Genomic DNA, 25832 nt, shown 5'->3' with positions numbered 1-25832 from the left:
CCCGCACTAAAAATAACAAGGGGTTACGGAGCGACATACAGTAACTTTTTAAATTTTGGGAACCCCCTCGTAAAGTCAAAACGACGATTTTCCGGGGTTATGAGGGGAGGAAGACCCCAGGGAAATCCCCCGTGCATCATTTCTTTCATTTAAGGGGGGCCCCGGGGTAAAAACCCACCGACCTTCCGTAACCCCTTTTGAATGGTTTTCCTCACATCAAAAATTTATAAACCCCCCGAGTGAGGCTCAAAACCCCACATCAGGGGAAGGGCCCGAGTGTTTTAAAGGGGTTGCGACCTAAAGAAAGGGCGATTAAATTGCACCCAGCGCCCTTTAACCACTGGGCCCACGGAGGTTCCCTCCTATCTTTTAAAACTGGTTCTTATATGCGTAACATAAATTATTAAAAAAAACTACAATAGAAAAAATCACTCAGATATTCTTATCTCGCATGTAAAACATCATTTTATGTTATATTATGCACAAATGGAACTTTTCAAAATTTTTGGGAATTGCAAAAATTAAAATTTTTTAAAAAAATTTAAAAAGTAAAATTGGGTAAGATTTTAGATTTGATTAACCGAATCCTAAGGAATATCCCTTTCATCAAATTTTTACATCATTTAACAAACAATTTTTTTTTCAGAATGGGATTTTAAAAATTTTCCTTTCCCAGCCATGTACGTCATTTTCAACTGTATCCAGAAAACATTAAAAACGTAAAAAACCCTTCGTGTTAAAAAAAAATATGTTGACAAAAGAAACTTTTGGGCCCGGGCTTTCATCAAAATCTTGAAAATAGAACAAACCCAAAATCAATTAAATTCAATTAAAAAAATGAAAAAATTTTTAAAATTTTAAAGGTATAAAGGGAAACCAAGTTACATTTTAATTTCACAAAGTTAATTTTTATCTTTTTATTAGATTTTTTATAAAATTTTTTTATAAAAAAATGGTTTTCAAGATTATTCAACTCCCTTTAAACAGTTGCCCATTGAGAAAAAAGAAAATCCTGTAAAATTTTTTTTGCATCTGAACACAAAAAAATTTAAACTTGTAAAAAATTTTTGTCGACCAATATACCCTTTTTTTACTTTTTCCTGGTATCTTTTAGCACATGGCCAAAAAAACTTAAAAACTTGCACGGGGGATGGGCCTATTTTCTCACAAAAAACCCCCTTTGTATAATTTTCAGGACAGCACAGTTTTCCCCTTAAAAAACTCACCTGAAAATTTTAAAAAAGCATATATTGACTGTTAAGCAAAAGTAAGAAACCAGTTTACATTAGCTTTATAAAACTAATTGTAAAAGGGTTTAATCAAGATAATGTAAAGATTATTTCTCTTACTTTATACCAATTAAAAACCTTTGTAAAAAAAGGATACCCCATTAAAAAGAAAGGGCCAGACATTTTTAATTTTAAATTAGGGGTTTTGGTACAGTTCACTGTCGGGAAATTTTTATAAAAATATCTACTAAATCCCAAAGCAAAATTTATTTTCGTAAAAAACATTTGAAACGAATGAAAAACCAAAATACTTCTACTTTTAATATAAAAAACCACTTTCTCTTAAATTTTCATAGTTTATTATTATTTTTTGACCTTCAAAACCCAAAAAATTCAAAGTTTTTAAATTATAAAAACAAAGACATGTGATCCAATGAGTTTTTTGTAAAATTTGTTTTTATTTAAAGAAGAAAGGGGCCCGGAATGCCTTTTTTCCCATTTAAACTGTTTTATGTGCAAATAAAAGAGATATGTCAAATGTGTTGACCAATTTTTTTTTTTGGGGGGCCAGGGGGGGCCTCACAACATAAAACCCAGTTAAATCTACAAAAGGGATATCAAGTCATATAAAAAGTATTTTTTAAAATTTGGTTTTATGCAAAAACAGCAGTGGAATGGGTCGAAAAAAATAAACATTCACACTCGAAAATGCTCTCCAAACAATTTTTTGAGTGTTGAGGGGGCCCTCGGTAAATTTGTACTTGTATCCAAAATGGGACCCTTTTCATATCCATTGTATAGCCTTTTTTAAAGCAAGAAGTCTTTTATTAAAAACCGCATTTCCAACTTGTTAAAAAATTGTGTAAATGAAAATTTTTTGGTATGCCCCATAATGGCATAAATTTTTTTTAAAACTCGCTCTCTGTCTTTTTCGTAAAAAATTTTTTTCCCATATCTTTTAAAATTGAAAACTATTTTTTGGGGACATAATTTTAACTAATTTCAAAGAAAAATTTGCCCTTGCATCGGGCAAAAACCCCCACTAACAACCCCACTAGCCCTTTTGTTTTTTTTTCCCCCGGGACAGTGTTCTTCTGCAAAATTTTTATTTACAGAAAATTTAAAAAGGGGAATTTTGGGTGCATGCTGCAGGTGATTTTCAAAAAGTTTAAAAAGGGGTAGCGTTACACTTTTTCATCCCTGGACAAAAAGGGGGTTTTTTTAAATCACGAATTAAAAATTTTTTAAAGAAACGCAGTAAAAGATAGCGTCCTTGTTGACTCTTTTATAGAAAGGAGCTTTTCTAATGTATGAAAAAATAAACTTTTTTTGTAAAATTTAAATAATTTTTTTATCCCTGGGTGAAAAGGGATGGGGGTTCATATAAAAAAGGCATGTAAAGAACCGAATATAACTTTCAATTTTAAATTCAAAAATAATTATAGATTTTAAAAACGCAACTATATTTTTTTTTAAACCAATACAAATATTTTAAATTCCCCTTTTCAAAAATCCCTTGTGCCCCGACAACAGTTTCATTTAGCTTAAAAAAATTTCTAAAAATTAAAAGTGATCTTTTTCGTAAATTTTATGATTTACAGACAGCTTTTGTGTGATTCGCGAATGCCACCCGGGTTTCACTATATTTTTTTAAAAAACCCAAATCAGCTGGAATGATTTTTAATTTTTAAGGGGTCTCAGTTTTTCTATTTTTTAAAAATTATTCAGTAAACTTTGATTTTTAAGGCCCATTTTAATAGCAACCCAAAATTTGCAACAATTTTTAAAAAAGCATTAATTTGGAATCCCATATATATATCTTTTAAAATATGAATTTAACTGACTTTTCACAAAAAATCGTAAATACAATGTTTTCTTTTACTTTGTTCCGGGCAAAGGGAATCGTGGTAATAGTTTAAAAATTTTTTGCGTGAAAACGATATAATAAAAGGCTTGCCCAAAATTTCCCAATTTGCGCCCAATTTTTAATTAGGTATTTTGGGGCTGAAGTCCCCCGAACGGCCACACTCCCTTTATTATTTTTGGCTCAACATTCTGTTTTTAAAAGCGAATTGTTTTAAATGTACCTGAACAGTTTTAAAACAGAGACAAGCATTTTAAGTTTATTCAAAAAGAAAGGTTTTTTTTTGATACAGCAATGAAGATGAGCCCTTTAATAGATTATGAAAAATTGTTTGTTAAAAACCAAATTTTATGGGGTTTTATAAAAATAAAAGGGAAAGGGTTATCGAATAATTTTTTTTAAATTTTAACATTTTTTAAAGGGGTCATGTGTTTTTTTGGGGGCTAATTTTCTTAATTTAATTTATTTTCAAGATACCCCATTTTACGAGTTAGCTAGGGTGCGCAAGCCCCAGCCTCAAATTTTTTTTGCATTTTTTACGGAGTTATATAAATAATTTTTTCGCTTTCCCCCCAAACGTTTCAACTTACCGTGATCTTTTAAAAAAAGAAAAAGAATTGTGCTTAAATTTTTTTAAATATGGCCCCCTAAAGAAAAAAACAATAACAAAAAAAAATTTAGATAAAACAATCCCCTCATCGCTTCATCGTTTTGTGGGTTAGGGTTTTATTACATTTTATTTTTTATGACATGCTTTTTAAATAATTGATTCCCAGGGAGACCTTTTAAAATTTTTTGTTTCTCACTTACTGGGTCCAAAAGGGAAAATTTTAAAAATTAAAAATTGAGTGGTCATTATTTACTTAAGGGATTTTTTGCTTTCAGGTATTTTTTATAATATAACTTTCCCATTGAAAATGATGGAAAAAAAGGCGAAGACGGCTTTTTCCATTTTAAACTTAGTAGGGGGAAAATACTTTATGATTAACTTTAACCTCGAAAAATTTGCAGAAGTTTATGACATGAACCCAAAATTTTTTGTACAACAGGTTTTTTTTAAAACTTTGACCCGTTTAATAACATTTTACGAGTTTAAAAAAACCTTTTTCTAAATTTTTTTGTAGGTTTCGTAAATAAAATTTTTTGTGAGTCCCCAACTTCAACATGATCTGTCATTGAGTTCCCATTTGTCATTATATGTTCAACATTATTTTTCCTTTCACCTTCCCCCGTTTTATAATTTTGAGGAATGTATCAAAAAAGGATTAATAATACTATATACATGGGCTGGGCGTTAAAATTTTCCTTGCTTTTCTTGTTTGCTAAGGCCCGAGACACGCATCTCCAAGGGTACACTTTTTCACGATCGGTTAACCGTGTACCCAATCAAATTTCATCAAAACAGAAAAAGCAGAACCATGTGGGGAAAATTCCCGTGAAACCGTTTATCCAAAAAAGATCTTTCGAAAAACTTTAAAACCCCCGGGGAAAACTCGGGAAGCGTTTGCCCAAATCAGAAAATTTTTCAAGGCTGACACAATGGAGTACTTACGAACGTGTTTTCAGACGCATTTTTTGGTACTTGGCCCCCCTGGCAAAGGAACCATCATGGATATTTGACTGCCAGTAAACTGGTGGGCTTTAGTAACTAAAAAATCAATCAACAAAAAAATTTCGGGCGTGAAATTTGACAAATATCGAATTTTACCGTTCCCCCCACCCATTAAATAAAATTTTTGTTCCAAATAACCGAGATTTCCTATTCCGGAAACCATAACTTAAAAAAAGGCCCACTGACGGGACAGGAGATCATCGCCAAGGGACAAGGGTTTTTCAAGAATGAGTCCAAAAAAAATTTTAAAATTAGATGCTCTAAATTTGCATATATATCAACCGGGCCTGGCTTTATTTTTTTCTTTTCATAGTGTGCCCTTTGCAAGTCGAAAATTAGAGGTGAAATTATCTCATTTTTTTCAACAATCTCACTATTTTTTTTTAAATTTCATTTAACACCCTGACAAATGAAAAATAAAAAAAAAAATGTTAGGGCCCTTTGTCGGGTTTCAAAATTTTAAAGGACTATAAATTATCCCCGTTTCTCATTTCCGGGTTTTTTCTAAATTTTCCCTCTTTTTTTGGCCTTTAATTTTTGTAAAAAAATTTTAAAAAAGTTTTTTTATTTTAAAAAGGGAAAAAGGGGAAAAAACTGACACCTAAAAATTTTAAAGTAAATTTGAATCCCTTTTGACAAAATTTTAACGCATTTTACTAAATTTTAAAAAAAAAATTCTTACTTTTTTTCTGGGGTTTTAGCAAATTGCCCAAAAATTATTGTTTTATGCAATTAATTGTCATTTTTTCTTTGATGTATTTACTACAAAAATATTTTTTTTTTAAATTTTACACAAGCAGGGGTTCCCACTACATTTTTATGCCGGGGGTTTTTTTCACCCCCGCCAAAAAAAAATCTGGGGTGAAACTAAAATTTGGGGGGGTTTCCCAAAATTAAAGTGATTTAAAAAAGAAATAAAAAATTTTTCCCTAAGTTTTTTTTGTTTTCCCATTCTGGTCTATATACCCAACGGTTTTCGGGTGCTTTAAACAAGGGGAACAGGGGGGGGGGGGTGGGGGGGGGGGGCGGGGGTTTGTTGTCATTTCTTGCTGTTGGGGTTGCCCTGGACAAATGTTGCACACCCCCACACGCAGTTTCAAACATATGGGAAAATTTTTTCGCTGTGGGGGCCCTTTTTCCCCGTTGCGACAAAACAATGTGAAAACAAATTTTTGGGGTTTGACTGTTTCCCGCAAAAGTGAATAATCTGTACACTTCCGTTACTCCCATTATGATTTTTAAATCCCAGTCCACTACGTCACGCATCGGGGTTCCAAAAATAAAATCGAAAATAAAGAAAATTGTAAAATTTGCATCGGAATTGAATCAATATTTAATTAGGGGAAGTAAAAGACGGCGATATTAGGGAAAATTAATTAAACACAATAAAGTCTTTTTTTATTTTTTCTTTGCGTGATTTCACCCTCGGAGACTTTTTTTTTACGTGGAATGTGAAAACGGGGCGTGAAAAACGTACAAAAATTTACGGAAGGGAAAAAACACTGGTAAAAAATTTTAAACCCCCCATAAAAGAAAAAGGGAAGGTCGCAGAAAAAAACACTGTTGCAGCCCCAAACAAAAAAAATTGGGGGGGTAAGGCTGTTAAACAATGACATTTATCTGTTTGTGACTATGTAGTGCACCAATACTGGTTTACATTTTTTGGGGGAAAATTTCAATTGCGGTGACCACATTGTTCAGGTTTCCTGGGGTTTAATTTAAACCCGACTGCTTTAAAATAAAAAAGAAACAACAGTATGGAATTTTTCATTACAGTTTTAAATAGTTTTTTTATTAAAAATTGAAATGCGCCATTAATAATAGGGGTATCTTTAATGTCAATAAATCAAAACGCTAACAATCTATGCCAAATCTACCCTCAAAGCTCACCAGATTTGAAATAAGACAAAAAATTCTGACGAACAAAAACCAAAAGGCCAGATTTGGTAAATTTAACATGTTCCACAAAACTTCTTTAAAAAAAGGGTTACAAAACTACCCTATTTAAACCCATTTTTCCCCCAGAACCAATTATAAATAAGGGTTCCGGGAACACAATACTGAACTGCACGCAACCATAGTCATGATTCACTGGGTACTGCGTTGCTGAAACCCCAAAATTCAAAACAACCTCGGGCAAAACTTTATAGACTTGGTCTATAAAAGTGCCACACCCACCCTGGTGTCAAAGCCCTTCCATATTTTTTTTTTTTCCGAAATAAGGCTTCCTTTGTTCTGGGTTTCCCTTTTTTCCCTTTCTCAAAAAATCTTCATGGCTGCCCATACATTTTTATTGGATTTAATCGGGGGAAGGGGCAGGGGTTGTATGGTCGACCTTAAAAATTTGGGTTCCCCCCCCCCCCAGCCATGCTGTTGTTTCTTTACTTTTGTGCTTGCGTCATTGCCTGAAATAAGAAAAAAACCGAAATTAAAGGGGGGGTTCTTGAAAAACCAATTGAAACGAATTCTAAAGGGCCTTTAAAGTAATTCACCTAAGGCACCTAATTTTTAAGACCAAATTATCCAACTTCTTGACTTTTTTGGGCTTCAAAAAGGCACAAAGCAGCTACTTTTGAAAAAGTTTAGTTTGCATCACCATCAATCCCTTTTCCAAAGGGCAACAAAAATCCCAGCCCAAATACATTTTTTAGTGTAAAAAAAACCCTAAAGGGAACGAACAAAACCACATTATTCAGAAGGGAAAGAAAAAAGGGTTTAAAATCCCCAATGGACAGACAGTTCAATTTCTATAAAATTGTCTGAGGCAATAAAATGTTCTAAAACCCAAATTCAAATGTGTATTAATCTATAAAAACCTTTAAATTACTTAATGTACTTTTAAATCATTTTGGGATAGGACCCTTCCTCTACTAGTTTCATAATTTATTAACTAAAGGGTGAAATTTTTCCAACATAATGTTTTTACAAACTTTTAGCAATTTTTTGTTTATTTTCATTTAGTTAAAGCCACAACCCCCTGTTTGAGGGTAGTAAAATCTAAAAGAAAACACCATGAGCAACAACTTTCACAAAACCCAAAGTTTCTTTTAATTTTTAACATTTTTTTGATAAAATTTGTATACCATTCTTTCCTATATTTACAAAAATTTAAAAGGGAAACAGACCATGTAGACGAAATTCAAAACAAAATCTTAGCGCACAAACTTTCCCTTGCTAAAAAAAATTTTCCTTTACTAATTTTCTTTACACAAGGAAAAATCCCTTTAAATAGATATGTGCACACGAACGTTTATGTCCTCAAAAAAAAAACCCCCCGGGGGTGTTCCCTTACTTCTTTTTTAATGTTCCAAAATTTTTGGCAAAAAGCCGGTCAATAGGAGTACTACATAACCCTAGGGCCAAAAATCTGGTCTGGTTTTGGGTAAGAAAATTAGGGTGCACAAGATCAAGAGCTGAAAAACGTTTGATGAGGGGGGGGGGCCAAAAAGTTTTTTAAAGGGGAGAAAAGACAAAAAAGGGGTACGGATGAAAAACCCCTTTTAGACCCAAATGACCCAATTGACTGTCTTATTATAAAAATTTATTAACCCTGACCATGCTGGACATGATTTATTCTGCCTTTGCAAGAGTGCAGTCTAAACATGATCTGAAATTTGTTACCCTTTCAGTCAGTATGTACCTTTTTTTAACATTTTAATGGTATGTAAAAATTTGAAAGTTTGGGCAAGTTCTTTCATAAAAAAATTTTAGCGGGTTGGGGTTTTAACAGGGTTTAAAAAATATTTTACATAACCCCAAAAACGATATATTCATTTCCCCCCCATTCCACCCATGTTATATGGACATAAAACTTATAATGTCAGTGATTTGTTTTTAATTATTGTAAAAGGGGGAAACAGAAATTGTAAAAATTTTAAGCGCTTTTTTTTTAAAATTGTGAATATTTACCCCTTTAATTTTGAATGTTTTTGATACTTTGTGAATCAAAAAAATTAAAACAAAATAAAAAATAGGGGTGAAATAAAGACCAGTATCAAAAACTTACATACAAACATGACTTGAAATTAAATTAAAAACAAAAAAAAATTTAATATCAAAAATATTTTATTATTAAAAAGCTTTTTTAAATTTTGTTTACAATTGCTATCAAATTTCCCTTTAAATTTTTGCTGACATATCAGTCTTTGATATTTAAGGGTTCAGACGTAACACCTTTTTTGGGTCGGCCTTTTGACATTGCCTGCCCTTTTTAAAAAAAATCACTTTGTAAATAGTTGGGGTTTAAAATTTTTTTCCCCATATGCAACAAACAATTTGATCACCTCACTCAAAAAAAACCACCGTTAGACGGGCTCTGCAATTTTTTTATTTATAACCCAGCGCCTTTTAAAAATTTTTAACCCCGGGAAACCCGTCCCCAGTAAACCCGACCAAAGAAAAAAAATAAAACACGGAAATTCCCCAAACTGTTCATTTTTTAGCTACTTTTGGGTTAATTGCATTGTATGTTCGCTGTTACTTTATTTTGAAAAATTTTGCATCTTCCCGGTTTGGCAATTTGGTTGCGTGGAAAAAACTACTGGGGCAATTTAAAATATGTTTTCTGATCGAAATTTATACGTTTAAAAACACATATTTTGTGAAAATTTGGGAACCCCCCATAAAATTTTATATCCAAACTTTTTTCCCACAGACAAGGGAAAAAAAGACCCTTTATTTTTGATGCGATAGAGAGAAAAAGTAGGACGGCTCGGACCCCAAACATTGAAAAAAGGGGCCTGAACTGAAAACAGTTACAAAAAGTAACATTATTTCCCAAAAGTAAAAAAAACTCAGATAATCTTTAGAAAATTTTAAAGAACCCAACAATGGATGGAATTTTTTATATTTTTGGGTTTTTAAATTTTAGTTCTGATACACATTAAAAAATAAATCTACTGGGTATTTTTGCGAATTTTAATTTTTTTTAAAGCAATTAACGCAGCTTTTTTTGTTGCCTTTCTTGCAGTAAAAAAAATTTTAAAATTTTATTAAAATTTTTAAAAGAACAAAACAAAGTTTCTAGACGCTGGAACTGGAAAACCTAGCCCCCGCGTTCAAACTTTTCCATTAAAGGAAGGGAAAAAAATCTTCAATCCCATTAACACATTTCCTTTTTGAATGAATAATTAAATTTCACCTAAAGATAAAAGATACTTTGCCGTAAATCATAATGCCAATACCATGACGTCACCAAAAAATCTGCTCAAACTCTGGCGGACACAACAATAATTTTTTTGGGATTCATATATTTTTAAAAAAAAAAGAATAAAATGTTTTTAAATGACATTTAATTTTTTAAAAGCAGCAAAGGGGGGGGGGGGGGGGGGGGGGGGGGGGGGGGGGGGGGGGGGGGGGGGGGGGGGGGGGGGGGGGGGATGTTCAAAACTTTCAGAAAAAAAAGTAGTTTTTAAAGTTCTAATTTTAAACCATTTTTTTTTTTAAAAAAAAAGCCGGCATTTTAAATTTTTGACTGTTTTTTTTATAAGCTGTAGGGCGGGGCCCAAAAAAAATTTTCCCTGACTTCCCTCTCAAGGAAAAGGGGTTTTTTTTTGTTTTTTTGGCTTCTGAATCCTTTATTTCAAATTCAACTCAATTTTGATCTGAAGACTGAATAAATGCTTGTTCTCGGGGCTTCAGCATGTTCAGAGGGATTCCTTTTCAGATAAAAATTTCCTTGGGTTTTTTAATTTAAATGTTATGCTGAAATTTTGGTGTTTACTTTAAATTTTTTATATTTAAAAATTTTCTGAAATTTTTGGAAATTAGCATATTATAAATTTTTCTTTTACTGAGATTTTTAAAAAAATTTTTTAAGAATTTCTTGAGACATTTTTCTTTAAAATTTTTAAAAAAAACTAAAGCTGGGAAAAATGCAAAAAGGTTTTTTTCATAAAAAAAGAATTTTTCCCGCAACACCCAAACAAAGGGTTAAAAGGCTTTATTTTGATAAAAGGGGGGTATGCAGACTTTATTGTCAAAAAAATTTTTTTTGTATTAAGCTTAACAGGAAATTATGAAGTAACACTTGTTAGGATTGAAGCCCTTAAGTAACTTGTTAAAAAAGGGGTCTGAATTTCATTGGTTAATGTAAATTTGGGATATGTGTTCGCAATGAAATTTTCGGTCAAGAAAAAATGGGTTGTATATTCCCCAAAAGTGACAAGATATAAGTTTTTTTTTTGACAAGAAAAAAAAGGGGCTTGGGTTCTCCAAGGGTTTTCAATAAAAATGGTTTTTCCCTTTTAATTTAAAAGGGAAATGTTTTAAAAAACATTTTTGGTTTACCCAAAACGGGAATTTCCTTATTTTTATCAACCCTATTTTTGTATGTTTTTGGAAAATTGTGAGATTTCCACAAAATAATACAGAAAAAAAACATAAACTTATTTTTAAATTTTATTTCTACAGTTTTTTAAAGTGGGCAAACCAATGCATAAAACAAGAATTAAAAGAAAGCATCACTTCTTACAAAATAACATGGATGTTCAGCGAACGGTGTTTTATCATTTTTAAAAATAGAATATCAACACGATCTCATTCCGTTTATCGACTGAAAAAATTTAATAACCCCATTTAAAGAATGAAAAAAAATTGTTGAAATAATTATTCATAAAAAATTTTTTGTTTACAGGGAATTTTTGATACTTAAGTAAATAACAGTTAAAATTTTTATAAAAACAATCCTTGAAAACAATAAAACCCACAAACTAGAAAATCCCCCCCGAAACGCTAGCCTCCATAACCCCAACAGTTAGAACACAGGGTACTTTCCCGCCTGGACCACAGGGGGGTTTGGCTAAAGCCTAGGTCCAAAACCCTACCTTTTTATAAAAAGTAGGGGCGGACCAAGGGATGAGCCGAGGTTCCCGGACCAAGGCAGAGCCCCAAACCCCCGTGACCTGGCCCCTAGACACTTTCAAAAAAGAAATGTTAAACTATTTTTTCTAAGCAAAAAGTTTTTTCTGAATTTTTGGACTAAAAACTAAACAAAGTCTTAAAAAAAATTTAAAAAGAAAAATTTTAAAATTTTATTTTTGGATATACCTTATAAGAATGCTTGGTTTAGTAGCTTTCCCAGGGTGCTTGTTCAGGGTTTAACCTTTCTGGAAAAAAATCCCCGACCCCTGAGAGGACCTTTTTTTACATAGAAATCGTCGAAAAAAAATGTCTTGGAACTTCCCCAAAACTGTCAACATTCTCAAAGACCCCCTTTTTTCCCAAAAAGTTTTTTTTCTGCCACTTATCATCTGGCAGTAAACGGGCTGGTTTGGGCCCTCCATCCCCGTTTCTTTTCCCATAATGCTTCACTCTGGCCCCGTGATAATTTCCCCTCCGAATACATCTAACAAAATTCCCGTCTAAGTTCATTTGCTGTGAGATTTTTATTTTTGCTCAGGCAAAGATAATGAAATTTTCTAAAAGTCGTCCCCAACTTTCAGTTTCAATTTTCCCTTTCCCTGCTGTTCACTTTGTTTTTCACTGAAAAGGCCCCATAAATTATTTCCCCCAGTTTAAAATGCAAAGCCCAAAACTGTCTCCCTTTAAATATTTAAACAACCTGCACAGCATTTAAAACCTTTCAAACTAAAAATTTTACAAAACCTTGTAAAATTTTGGGGGGAGTTTATTTTTCGATTGTAAACTGTAAAATGGTTTGGGTTTCCCAAAATCCCCATTTCGCACAAATCCTCACGCATTTTTTTCCCCCTGCGCAGGGGCAGAAAAACTCCCCCCTTTTACGCTTCTCGTTTAAAAAGATGCGCAAAGCGCAAATGGGTAAACCGTTTCTCGTTTACCGAATTTTTTTTTTTTAACGCTTCTTGGTTTTTTAAAAACGGTTCTCGTTTTCCTTTAAAATTTCATGAACGGTCCACGACTCGTTTCCCGAAAGCGCGGAAATTTATCGGGGGCTTTTCCCCCTGTACATCATTATTTTTTATTGTATTTTTGCAACTATTTCAGGGACTTAACACAGTACCTTTTGCTTTAAAAAATAATTTTAAAAAAGTATTCAAAAAAAATTTTAATTATAACGTTAAAAGAATGAAAAAAATCAACCCAAAAAGAAAATCCCTTTAAAAAATGCCATAATAAAAAAATTTTTACGGGGAAGGTAATTTTAAAGATTAAAAAATTCCGCCGGGAAGTTTATACTGGAAAGACTTTTTGACTCATTTTTTTAAGGGCCCCCAAAAAAACACAATTTTTCTCCCCTTTTTTATTTTTACTCGCGCACGATCTCGTGAATAAAAATATTGTTTGTCCCTTTTAATGAGATACCTTTAAATTTTAATTTCACAATAAACGAAAAAAATATTCCCCATAAGATTGATTTTAAAATGAAAACAAACAAACAAAAAAAAATATATATGTTTTTTACATTATAAATTCCCCAATAAATTTCAAGACACTTTTTTTTTGTTTTAATCTTTAAATTTAAATTTTTATTAAAGCAAAAAACCAAATTAACAAAAAAAAATTTGCCCCCAGGGGTGAACAAAAGGTTTTTTTTCAAAAAACTCTGATTTTCCCAAAAAACTTAGATTTTAATATCCACAGGGGCAGTTGATCATATTAAAAGCAATATTTCCCTTTCCGGGGATACTTTACCACAAAAATGCAAAAAAATGGCGTGACAATTTGGTATATTACACGAATTAGGGCAGGAGGGACTTGCCCCCGCTGGCTTATTCATTTAACTAGAAGGGATGCTATTTTGCCCTCATCCCCGAAAAACAAATTTTTACCGTTGCAAAAGGGCATTAACGTAAGATTAAAAAAAATTTTTTTCTGGGAAACCCAAAAATCCCAAAATGGGACATATCACATGAATTACTTTTAAGATATTTTTTATAAGTATTTTTCATACGAAGGGGTGTTCAACACCCCCTCGTAATTTTCCAATCGTTTTGTTTAAGGGGGTTATAACCACGTGTGTGCCCCCATTCGGGTTGATTTCTAAGTAGACACAAAAGTAAACCTTTGAAAATTTCACAAAACCCTGGTGGGACTTTAAATCAGAGTATATAAAAAACATTTAAAGTTAGATTAAACTTGAATTTTTAAAGGGTTTTGAAGTAAAAACAACAAACCCCAGAATATTTTTTTTTATAAACGAACAACATCTTTACCAAAAATTTTCCTGACCCCAAAATGTTCCCGTACGGGGCCCCTACGCTGGATACTTAAAAATACTGAAAACGTTGTCCCCCCCCTTTTAAAAGAAAGCCATTTGTAAAGAAAAATAAATAAACAATTGCTGAAAACTTGTGTCCCGAAAAAATTAAATCCTCCACCTCTGATTTATGTGGGGAAGTTTGGGAGTCACTGCGGAGAACCGGTTTTGTACGGGGGGAAAAAAAAAGGAACACTGGTAAGGTTTAAAATCCCCCAGTTACTACTGAAATACTGTTAAAAACCCACGTTAAAAACCCCAAAAAAGACAAACAAATTTTTTTGTGAAACAAATCTTTCCTTTTTTAAAAAAAATTTTATGTTTTTGAATTTTTTTTTTTTTTCAAAAAGGCAAAACGTTTAAAAACACATTCTATCTAAAAAGGGTTTTTTTTTAAAATTTTTTGGAAAAAAAAAATTAATAAAAAATTTTTACTTGTTTTTAAAAAAAATTTTAAGTTTTGAGGGAGAGCATTTAGAAGATAAGAGGGTTGGGTTTGTCAATAAAAAAACGGAAATTTAACAAAATTTAACTAATAAAAGTTTAGAGAAAAGAAAGAATTTTGAAAACAAATCTCAAATTTTTAGATTTTTTGCACCGGGGGGGATACCACAATGTTTTCATGAAGAGGGAAAAGCGTACCTGCTTTTTGAAAGCTTAAATGTAATTGAATCTGTATCCAAAATATTCTCGAATACGCTTTTTTCCCTTGCATTAAAGGGCAATGAGACCGGGTACCCTTTTAAGCAAACCAGATTGTTTTTTTTCACCCGTAAACCAGGCGCTTTTGTTTTGTATAAAGGGACTCAATAGGGTATTGCAAACTGTTCGAAACAGTAAATTTTGGATTTTTTAAAACTTTTCCGGGTTTTTTTTTTAAAGTTTTTGCGCAAGATTTTAAAATCAATTTGTTTCAGTTTTTTATCATTATTATTTTTGGGGCCAATTTACCCTTTAAAATTTTTGTGAAACATACTGTTTTTGTATGTTTTTTTAAAACCTAGGTTTTTGTTAAATAAGTTTTGGGGAAAATGGAAACAAACTCTATCCCCGGGGTCCCCGTTTTAAAATTTAAAAATTTTTCCTTTCTTTAAAAAGAGACACTAAAATGGCTTTAACAAAAAAGTTCTTTTCAAAATAATCAACCGTATGTCTTATTTTGATAAAATTTAGCACTTTTAAAAATATCATAGAGTGATGGGGAAAAATGAAGGCTGGGGGAAAAACATGATGGTTTTTTGTTCTTGGCACCGTTTTATTATTTTTAAAAAATTCCCTTTTCAGTGGATTTACGCATTTAATATTATTTTAATCAAGGGAAACTTGGTGTTTTTTTAACAGTACAAAATTTTCAAAAACAAAGGTTATCCAATATTTTTTAATGAATATTCAGGGTTTTACCTGTTTTTCCCCCCTTTTTTCCCCTAAATAAATAAATGCTCATTATTATATTTTACATCTTAAATTTTGATAACAAACCAAGGAAAAAAATTTTTAAAAAATTTTATTGGTTTCCCTTGTTTTGGGAAAATTTGCATTTTGTATTTTTCGTTTCATCCAATGGTGGTAATTCCCCGAACAAATGCAAGACTCATTGATTTAAAAAAAACTTTCTAATTTAAATGCAGCTGGCTTTCCCTTTAAAATTAAAAAGGGTTTTGCCAAGCACCTGCCCATCATAAAAGCATGTATTTTTAATAACTATACCAAAGTCCCTTTTAAAAAAAGACTGCATTTTTTTTTATTTTAAAAATTTTTTTTATTTGGGGAAGTTTTTTAAAATTGGGGGTTTTTCTAATCTCATTTACGGACCAGCGCAAAAAAAAAAAGAAAATGTAACAATAAAGGAAAACAAAGGTAAGATCTACTTGGACATCCACTTTTCTGACCAAATCTAGTCGATATAAGCATCTTTTATTTCCCAGGCTGTAAAACGGTTTTGTTACGGCGTAGATAACCTTTTTCCGTGTGGAGTTTTCATTTTCTTTCCAGTATTGGGCTGCTAAAAAATTAAGTGAAAACAGCAAAAGAAATTTGTAATCCCCTTTTCCCACTATTGCGATTTTAAAAAGAACACCATGCTTCCTACACTGAATGGAGTTTTGACAGTTGTACCTAAGTGAAGTTTTAAAAATTTTTTTATTTCCCGGGTGGAGTTTGGGCATTGCGATTATCCCAGAAAATAAGAGTAAGTTTTAACAATTGTCATTTTTAAATTGAAACCAATTTAAGAGAAAGTTAAAAAAGAATGTAACCGACAGAGTTAAGACGATTTTAAAGTAAGGGGAAAAAAGAAAAATTAACCAAAAAAGATTATAGAAAATGTTCAAAATGGGTCTAAAAAGACTGAAAAAAGAATGCAAAAGGGAGAGATAAGACGGTTGTGAGGAAGTGAAATTAAAGCGAATGTACCCGAGTAGAGTTAACGATAATGTTACCAAGTAAAGTTATAGGCTGATCACAAACAAAACAAAAAGTAAGCCTCCGGGAGGCCCCACACAAAACAGTCCCCAAATACAAATAGGGGCCAATAAATTTTTTCCTTTTCCCAGTGCAACGTGTATACTTTTAGCCCACGGGGTTTTTAGTATGTATCACTTTGCAAATTTTATCAAAACGGGATGTTCATACGCATGCTAGGTAAACCCGGCGAGGGGAAAATTTTCCGGGCTCGAATGAAAACTGAAACAAGCAAAATGAGTAAAATTTACTGGTTTATTTTAAAGAACTGAATTTCTTTATAAAAAAATTAATACCCCCTTTTTTTTTTTTTTTTTTCTAAAATAACAATTTACCCGGTTTTTTATGTGTACATAAAATCTCTGAATATCTGATATGGGTGAATTTGTCGAAAAACCCCTTATGAAAAAAGTGGATTTTTTTATGAAAAAAAAACAGCCAGATTTTATATTTTTCAGCCTTAAGACGACCAAAAGTAAAGGGGGAAACAGACAAATGTAACCAATTAAAAATTAAAAATGTAAAGATTGTACTCAAATGGGGTTAAAAACAAATAAAATCCCCCGGGAAAATCAAGACATGGGGGGTTTAGAAAGAATGTGACTGAATGTAGTTAAGATGAAAGACACTGATAGAGTTGAAATGCTTGTAAGTAATTGGAGAGATGACGAATGTAACAAAGTAGAGTTAAAGCAGATGTTATTTTACTTAAGTATATGTGTTATTCATAAAACAACTTAATAAGTAATTCTTGGCTTTTATTGTGGACGAAAACATTAAAAAAACAACATTAATTTCAGACAGATACAACATGCACAATTACGTATAAAGTGCTTTTATCTGAAAAACAACACTTTAATCGTACTCACGATGCTATTTTGTTTTCTGACTTAAGTCATTTCTTACGTATCTTAAGTATGAGCTGTTTTATGAATAGAACTTAAGACTTAAGCTGAACTCACCACAAACTTAAGTAAAATCTTCAACTTAAGTCAAAACTTATACTTAAGATGCTTTATGAATACGGCCCCAGGACCGCCTTCAGTCTTTACCTGTGTATCAATTACATGTAGAAAGAGAATCAGTTCTATTTCTTGATCATGATGTATTGGAAAGGAAATGTTAATTGCTATTGTATTAAGAAATAGGTTTACAAGTAAAAGTATAGCTTGTATAATTAAGGTGACGTATAGGTCCACTGGGCTGGCTGCTTATATATAATCAGTAAATTTATTTATACAATGTATATATGTTTGATTGTTATATCAGCTAGCATCAGGTCACTATGATATACTATATTTACTTACTTGTTAGCAAATCAAAACAAGATTGCGTGTATTCTAATTACCCGGTAATCATGTGTTTTCAAAACAAAAGATAACAGATTAAGACTTATTGAAAATGAGATTTCTATGTTTTTTCTGTTGTTCCTTGCATGCATTCCTATTATAAAATTTTGTAGCCGTTAGTTAGTGGTAAACCCGCACTAATAGTACGACTGCCTCACAATTTACTTGCTGAATTGACCCTGTCACGAAACTTGATAACTGAATGATGGTTTAAGTCAGAAACGTGAATCAATTCTAGAAATTTTACGTTTAAATAAAAATGCTGTCGTCACATTTGACATCTATATTTCATTTGACATCTATATTTCATTTACAAAACTGCAATTGACTCACAACTAAGACGTCTTCAGAAGCATAAAAGAAAATACGATTATTACCTTTGCACTTGTGTCTATCGCTATCCAATGTATTATTATTATTATTATCATTATTATTATTATGTTAGGAAATACCATAAAAAAAATGTCTAACCAAATTGTAAACTACGTCTTTACACTGTATGTCTAAATAGACGAATTTTGTAATGAAATCATACAAAATTACAGGAGCTTACTAAAATGTTTGTATCCATCTTACCATCACATGTATGATTATCAGCATTTAATGTGTATCCACTTCTACAGCTACAAGTAAACGACCCATCAGTATTAGAACAATTTTGCTGACATTTATCTTTACCAGTGTAATCTGAATCACACTCGTCAATATCTGAAATAGAAAACAAATTGGTATAGCCCTGAGATAAATCTAGCGAATTTGTTTGTTTGTTCTTTGTACACAACAAAAACTTTATTTAAATTGAAACACCCCGCTCTTATGGTTAAGGGAGTTTTTTTTTATTATTGTTTACAGGGTACATGCAGTATAAAAGCATTGTCGATGATTTAACACGACGCAATTCCATTCCTGACAATAATCACAGTATAAATGATGAGAAAAATGTAATACTTTGTATTGCAGGACTGCGAAGAACTTGTAACGAGTACAAATTGGATAAAAATGTAAATGTACAAAGTGTTTGTTGAAATTTATGGGGGGAAAACACAGACACTTAACTGTTTCGAGCATACGACCTCCTGGTTTCAAGCTATTGAAAATGACCACTGAGCTATCGTGACTTGCGTACATCTATATACGCGCTTTAAATATATACCATTTTAATTGCTGGTTACTTTCCGTACACTGTACGGAATTTACCGAAAATCAACCGATGATTAAAATATTCTGTGCACCGCCCATTTAATCAATATGCATTTGACAGTTTAATAAAATAGAACAATACAATAATAAAGTCTGTAAGATCCCCTGGAAGCATAGAATGCAACAAAAAAGAATAATAGCAGACTCGGTTTGATTGAGTCTGTTCATGAGAGGCTATAAAAGGTTCAACACCTCTCACGCCCCCTACTGTAGCACCGACCTAAGCATAATTCTATTACATATCTATTGAATAGACGCCATGATGGCAAAGGAGTCACCAATACTGTCTTTCAAATGTATTAAGTGCAGGTTCCTATCTATGGGATGAAAACGTTAGACCCTTCAATATAAACACCTTCAACACGATGTACAATAACTGGTGTCGTATTGCATGGCACAAAATTTGTGTGTTGTTTATCATGGTCGCTAACGGCACATTTCTCTTGACACCATACGTACAAAATTGATTTTACACCACATCCAGCCTCAGAGTACGCATTTTGAATAACATGCATTTAAAAAACAATAAAAAAATATAATAATTAAATGGTGCCATATTCCCTGACAGATCGTCTGTACGCTGTTGGAATTACCCTAACAATGATTTACATCGTATGCAAGATCGTATATTTGAAAATGCGCCATTAATTACCCAATTTCTGTACCCAGAATTCTTACTGTGAGTACCCATTTTGCTACTATGTGCCAGCTACGTGTGCGGTCTATTGATGCCCAGGTATTGATAGTGTCTAAACTAGTTCTATATTTATCAATGTTTACAAAATAAACCGTTGCAATGGTTTATAAAAGTACATGGGAAAAACTGCAAAAACATGAATGTTCTCGTAATTCTGGAAACTTGAAACTGATCGACCGTTATGTTTCATCTAAATATATAAAACCATGACGAAATTTTGCCTTTAGGTGATAAATTATTTTAAAATTCACAAATCACAATGAGTGGGTTAGTCGCTTTAATAAAAATAATTTAGAATCGTAAATGCCAAATTCGACAGACACTGTTGATCTTAGGCTCTGTCCGAAGCTAAGGCGCTCTGCAGTTTGTCAAACAGACCAGGGGTAAATAGCAAACCGTGCGTGAAGTCAACTGCTGATCGTTTCTCATGCCATTTCAGTGGAATTAATATATAATATATTCAAATAAGGAAAAATATCCATTAACATTTATAATAAGGATACACATTACCGCGACCTATACACACCAAAATACGGTAGAGTCAGTGTACCCGGTTTCGCACACATTTCCTAAGAATACCTTCCTATCTAGCTAAAAATGATTAAATTTGAATTTACCTCTATATGTTTTAATAAATACACTTATTTCGGTTTAAAACACGCTACTTTCACTTCCCACTACACTGAATAGATACCACAGTGGCATTTCTCATATTTCATCTAAAGTTGATTAATAATTGTCAAGCTATTTTAAAGAAAAGGGATATGAGTTCAAGTTTATAAAAACTATTAAATCAATCAAAACTCTTCACAATAATTACCACAGCGATACAGTCATAGTATTATATTAACCGTCGTTGTAAACTTTCTGATTTGTTTACTCTTTGCAAGTAGCTTTTGAGTTGCTGGATTTTATAAATCAAAGTTTAGGTTTGGTCGTTATCACATTTCACCAAGTCAATAAATCCTTATATTGGCTTCACTAAATAGCATTACATGTTCAATATCACCTTCATGAACTTTCATTAATATGTAATTTTGTATGATTGGGAATAACATGAGAAGAATGTTGAATCAATATCTGTTATTTGGTTATATAAAAAGTCATTGCCTCTAAGAGTATTACGATGCAAAGCTGTCGTTTTTATACATACTTATTTATTTTTTAATAAGTAAAGATTTACCTACCTTCACAAGTTTGTTGTTTTGGAGTCATTACTTGATGTCTTCCATTCGGACATGGAGCACATGGCCAGCTGTCTAATAGTTGGTATGCCGTCGCATTGCATAAATCATTTTGGTAGCATGTAATATTTGGACATGTATTTTTTACTTTTTCGCAGTACAGTCCCGTGACATATTCTGGACACTTACATAATGCCTTTTTTATAGTATCTGAAAAAAAATAATTCGCATAATCTAAAAACTTTTAACAATGTTTTATATCTTTGTCATAAATTATTGACCGCCTCGACAGCCTAGTGGCAAAGTGTCTGCTTCGAAAGCGTTAGATTTTATGTTCGATCCTCTGCCCGCTGATATAACAGACGTGTACAATGATACCAGTAGGATCATTGTTTAACGCTCAGCATTAATAGGGAAACTGCTTGCTCTCATACCCTTGTGGCAATGGTTTCTATTAGTATACTGTATAACAGGCTGTATTCACGGTACCAATTTTCGCGTTTGATGAAGGGTTTTAAATTTACTGTGTCTTAATTTCGCGGAAACTACTTCGACCGTGAATTATAAACCTTGTTTGTATACAACAGCACTCTTCCTGAACATGCAAATACTATGAAGAACTTGCTTCACAATCGACCTCAAGTAAAACAGTAACACTAATCTTGTAATCATTAATTAATACAGAGCAGAAAATGAAAACACATTACCTGTGGAATTTGAATCAGACGTAATAGAGGAGCATTGTTCCGGTTCCTCACATCCACAGTAATTGACAGTTATTTCAATTTTTGATGTGACATTCAAACTGTCTATAACGATGAATGAGATATCTGTGTCTATATACCTTAAACCAGTCCCAACTGTCCATTTAAATACACCATTATCTGTAATTAAACAAGAAATATCTTTAAAAATGATGGTCGGCGAATTGTAATAAGGAAAGAAGTTTATGAATTTTTCATCTAACATTCGTCTTTCATCTAACATTTTTCAAATTGCAAAACTAAACACCGCACTTTAACAAATTAAATGGTTCTCTTTTATTTTTTCGCAAAGGTTTCGTAGGGTTGCAATTTTGTTTCGTTTATCCTTAGGCGAATAAGTACAGCAGTAGTTTGATGAAGATTCATGAAGCGGTTCATGAGAAGAGGTCATTAAACGTGTTTATAATTTTAGCTAAATTGGTCCCTATCCCAATTTGTAACAAAATAGCAGGAGACCTTACGATATTGTTACACATCGAGTTTGATAAAAATCCATGACATTTTAGTGGTTAATGCGAAGAAAGGCATATCTACTTTTAGCTATAGTGGTCCCTAATACGGCCCAAGTTCCTATATAAATAAATTTGGAAGAGGACCTTATAATGATGCTCCAGACCAAGTATGACAAAGATCCACCAAGCTGTTCATGAGACACTGTATAAAGGCATTTCTAGTTTTAGCTCTAGCAGCCCCTAAAAGGGGTCAAATGTCCCAGCTGAACAAAGTTGGCTGCGGGCCTCATAACGATGCTACATATCAAGTTTGATTAGAATACATAAGAAAAGATCAATTAAAGGATTTTTTTATTTATCATTTTAATTTATTTCTAAAATAGGCCAACTGATCCCGCTTTAACAACTGTATGCAGCGTACCTTCATTTCAGTGTAATGAGATTCAGTCATTATATAGCATATACATAATAAAACAGATTTCAACTGAGTTCAATATTTGCATGCCATACTAAAGAAAAATATTCATATATAATAAATCAGTTAAATAATTTAAAACAAATATATCAAAGCAAACAAGTACTCATTTTAATATGCAATCTGAATAAGTCACAAAAGCAAGAAACCTTTTCATATACAGACGACAATTGTAACAAGGAAAATCTTTTAAAAAGCACTTCTCTACATAAAAGACTCTTATCACACCCTTATTCATGTGATACGCAGACCGTATTCAGCTCTTTCTTTAATTTGATATATGTTGGTATTTGAACAGGTTTTATCATATTTATTAAACTTACTTATCATTTTGAGATATATCAATATTCTTGCTAAATATACTGAGCCAAAGTTAGCTTTAAAACTGTGAACAGCGTCGTTTAGGATAAACGCTTTGTCTACATTTCACTCAGCGTAGCACAATCAACAGAGTGAAAGAAATTGACACTCTCGTCCAATCAGACAGAGTGTTGCATAAATATTCCATTTTGATAAATTATCTATAATGCGTTATCAAGTAGTTTGATTTGCAAACTGAAGTCACGTGGCATAGGTAACGAATTCGTTCTTAGACGGCGTTCGCCGAAAAATGGCGAAATATATGTACAATGTACTACAAACTGTGGACCCAAATAAACAAGAGAAAGTGGTGTAACGGTCACTTACACATAACTTCTAAGCTGAAGAAGATTTAATTTCCGACAACTGCGTTAGGGGTTCGACACTTGGCTCAGTGGTTAGAACATTGGACTTCCCCTCGTACGACCCGGGTTCGAATCCCGCCTCAGACATTTAGAATATGTTATTACAAAACTGTGTCCTCTTCAATTTCAGTTTTTAATAGGGTAAGTGTTACGATCGCTTACGCATAGCTTGTGGAAACTCCACAGGTCGCTCAACACGGCGAAAACGAAAATGTTGCAGGCTCGGTTTGAGTGAGCCTGTCTATGGAAGGTTGTGAATATTCATGCTCTCTAGTCTGGGGTGGAGCAGAACTCAACATTTACAAGTACAAAAATCTATTTAAAAACATACGCAGATGTATTCATATGGCGGTGCATTTAGAACCTTCAATGAATTCTATAAAGCAGCGTATGGTCCCCAGTTAAAATAACGGGTTTGCCCTAAAGCTGTGACAAACGCGTCAGGGAGTCGACTTTTTGGCTCAGTGGTTAGAGCACTGGACTTTTATCGATGCGACCCAAGTTCCAATCCCGCATCAGGCACATGGAATTTTTTATCTTAAAGTTATATCAACTTCAATTTCTGTAAGCCTTAATCGGAAAAGATGAAAATGTTTAAGTTTGATTGAAACTGCAGCATTTTTGCTTAAGAGTGTCAACGCACTCTAACCCCGGGTTGAGCAGAACTCAGTATTGACACGTAAGATACAGAATATGTATTAATGACATTCGTCGGTTTTCATGGAACCTTCAATAATACACTGGAGTGCAATTCCATTTAAAGCGGCGTTAGATCCCTAGTCAAACTAATTGACGAGCACTTAACGAAAAAATACGGACAAAATTAAACAGGGTAGATTTTAGATCCAAAGTTTTAGAGCTTGCATATACATGTAACAGAAACTGTAAAAAGTCAAAAATTAACAGCAAGCACCATATTCACCAAATAATACATGAAACTATGGAAATTGAAGTAATGAAACCAACTAAAATGAAAAATTTTAAACAGTACCAGCAACACAGAATTTATATTGTGCTGAACGATCTGAAGAGCAGAGGTCGAAATGAAATATAATAGCTCTGACTTTATGCAGCAAAACATTGTGCGACCTCACACAGCACAAAGAACGTCGTTGTGATGATTGAACAAAGAAAACTTTATAATCCAACATTATTCAGTCCAACTCGTGACGTAATTATCACTTTCATTTCACTTCATTTTACTGCAGTGTGATATTACGTCCAAATCAGCAAACTTGAAGTCCGAACACAGGCGTAATCATTAGGATTAAAACATGAACTTAAATTATTAGCTCCACAGTATGAAAAACGGAAGAAATATTTGAATTTGCTGTAGGTCATAACTTTATCTCGTGAACAGAAACGTTATTTGAAATGGTCTGCATAAAAAAAAATCTATAGAAAAACAGCTATCTATGCATGAACGTACAGCATTTAACACAATGTGAAGTCGTCCCCGAAGTTTATTCCGGGTATTCGTGATGGAACAAGCACATGAGAATAGATATGAATATACTGCTTTCAATGTCTGTATTGTTTTTTAAATTTTGTAATTTAACATTAGATCGTAGTAAATGTACAACTAATATAGCGCTAATACATTTAGAATTAGCCTGAGACATTGTGCTCATCCGGTACCAGGTCCTGACTATGAATGAAATGCGCCTATACTAACGTAATAAAGCTGTGACGTCACCTATGGCGAAAAAACAAATCAATAATGTAGGTCATTGGGCGACTTTCTTCAGGTACTACGCAGTACCCTTTACATGACATGTCATGCATTTCACAAGACAAACATAAAAATTCAGAAGTACTTGTCTTTTCGCCATTAAATCATCATTATGCTTGCAATCATGTCCGAAAGACTTAAGTACCTCGATTACGTCTTGGAGACACTATATAATGTATCTTATTCCGGACTTATATAGAATCTAGTGACATTAAATTGAAAAAAAAAACATCACTGGAGAGAATTTCTACGTTACGTATGTGTGTCTGGAAAAGGCAGATAAATCTCTGCAAACTTTCTGTTTATACCTACATTTTTGAGTATGCACTTGTACAATAAATGAAAGTTGATAAAACTAGGATGTTCAGCATTTACAGGTATACAAAAAAATGGTGACGTCACGTCCACGTGCTATTTAACACCATGTATGTATCTAGAAATAGCGCTTTCATATTTGAAAAATAATTAACTAAAGATTAATTTACACACACATTAAAAACTTATTCGCTTTGCAGAATATTTCGCCATTATTTCCGTCCGAACTGAAACTCTTCCGCAAGACGTATAATATTACCATTTCCAGTCCTAGCGTGTATAAACAAAGGAACGTTACGAGCTATCAGCTATTGTCCAAAATTTTCAATTCGGTATTTATTTAATATGCCGGGTACCTTTGGACTGATAATAGTTTGAGATGAAATGGTTGATGTTGTTAAGATTATCCATCATTCGTCAATTCCGAGAAGACAACAAACATAAAGGTTATATTATCTGCATACTGTCACTTTATGTTGCAAAGTCAATTATATCAGTATTTGTTTTATGTTTTAATTACAATGTGTCTTATTTAAATTATCATCTAGCCTATTATGTTTGATTGTATCTAAGATGATTGTGTAAATTTTCAGAGG

The 25832-nt window shown here is 32.6% G+C and overlaps 1 protein-coding gene across 1 annotated transcript in view; it reads right to left on the bottom strand.

The window, feature by feature from the left end:
- The window catches only part of LOC128551268 (mucin-like protein), a 96334-nt gene that overhangs the window by 36162 nt on the left and 34340 nt on the right, over nt 1-25832 (bottom strand). The window contains exons 10-12 of the mRNA XM_053532023.1: nt 21481-21657; nt 20777-20983; nt 18269-18400 (exon numbers count right to left, since the gene is read on the bottom strand). Coding sequence (XP_053387998.1) covers nt 18269-18400; nt 20777-20983; nt 21481-21657 — 516 coding nt within the window. The remainder of the gene's footprint in view (nt 1-18268; nt 18401-20776; nt 20984-21480; nt 21658-25832) is intronic.

The sequence above is a fragment of the Mercenaria mercenaria genome, chromosome 19 (assembly GCF_021730395.1).
Source record: "Mercenaria mercenaria strain notata chromosome 19, MADL_Memer_1, whole genome shotgun sequence".
NCBI lineage: Eukaryota > Metazoa > Mollusca > Bivalvia > Venerida > Veneridae > Mercenaria > Mercenaria mercenaria.
Note: the sequence above shows the minus strand (reverse complement) of the source record. Positions and strands in the feature narration are given on the sequence as shown.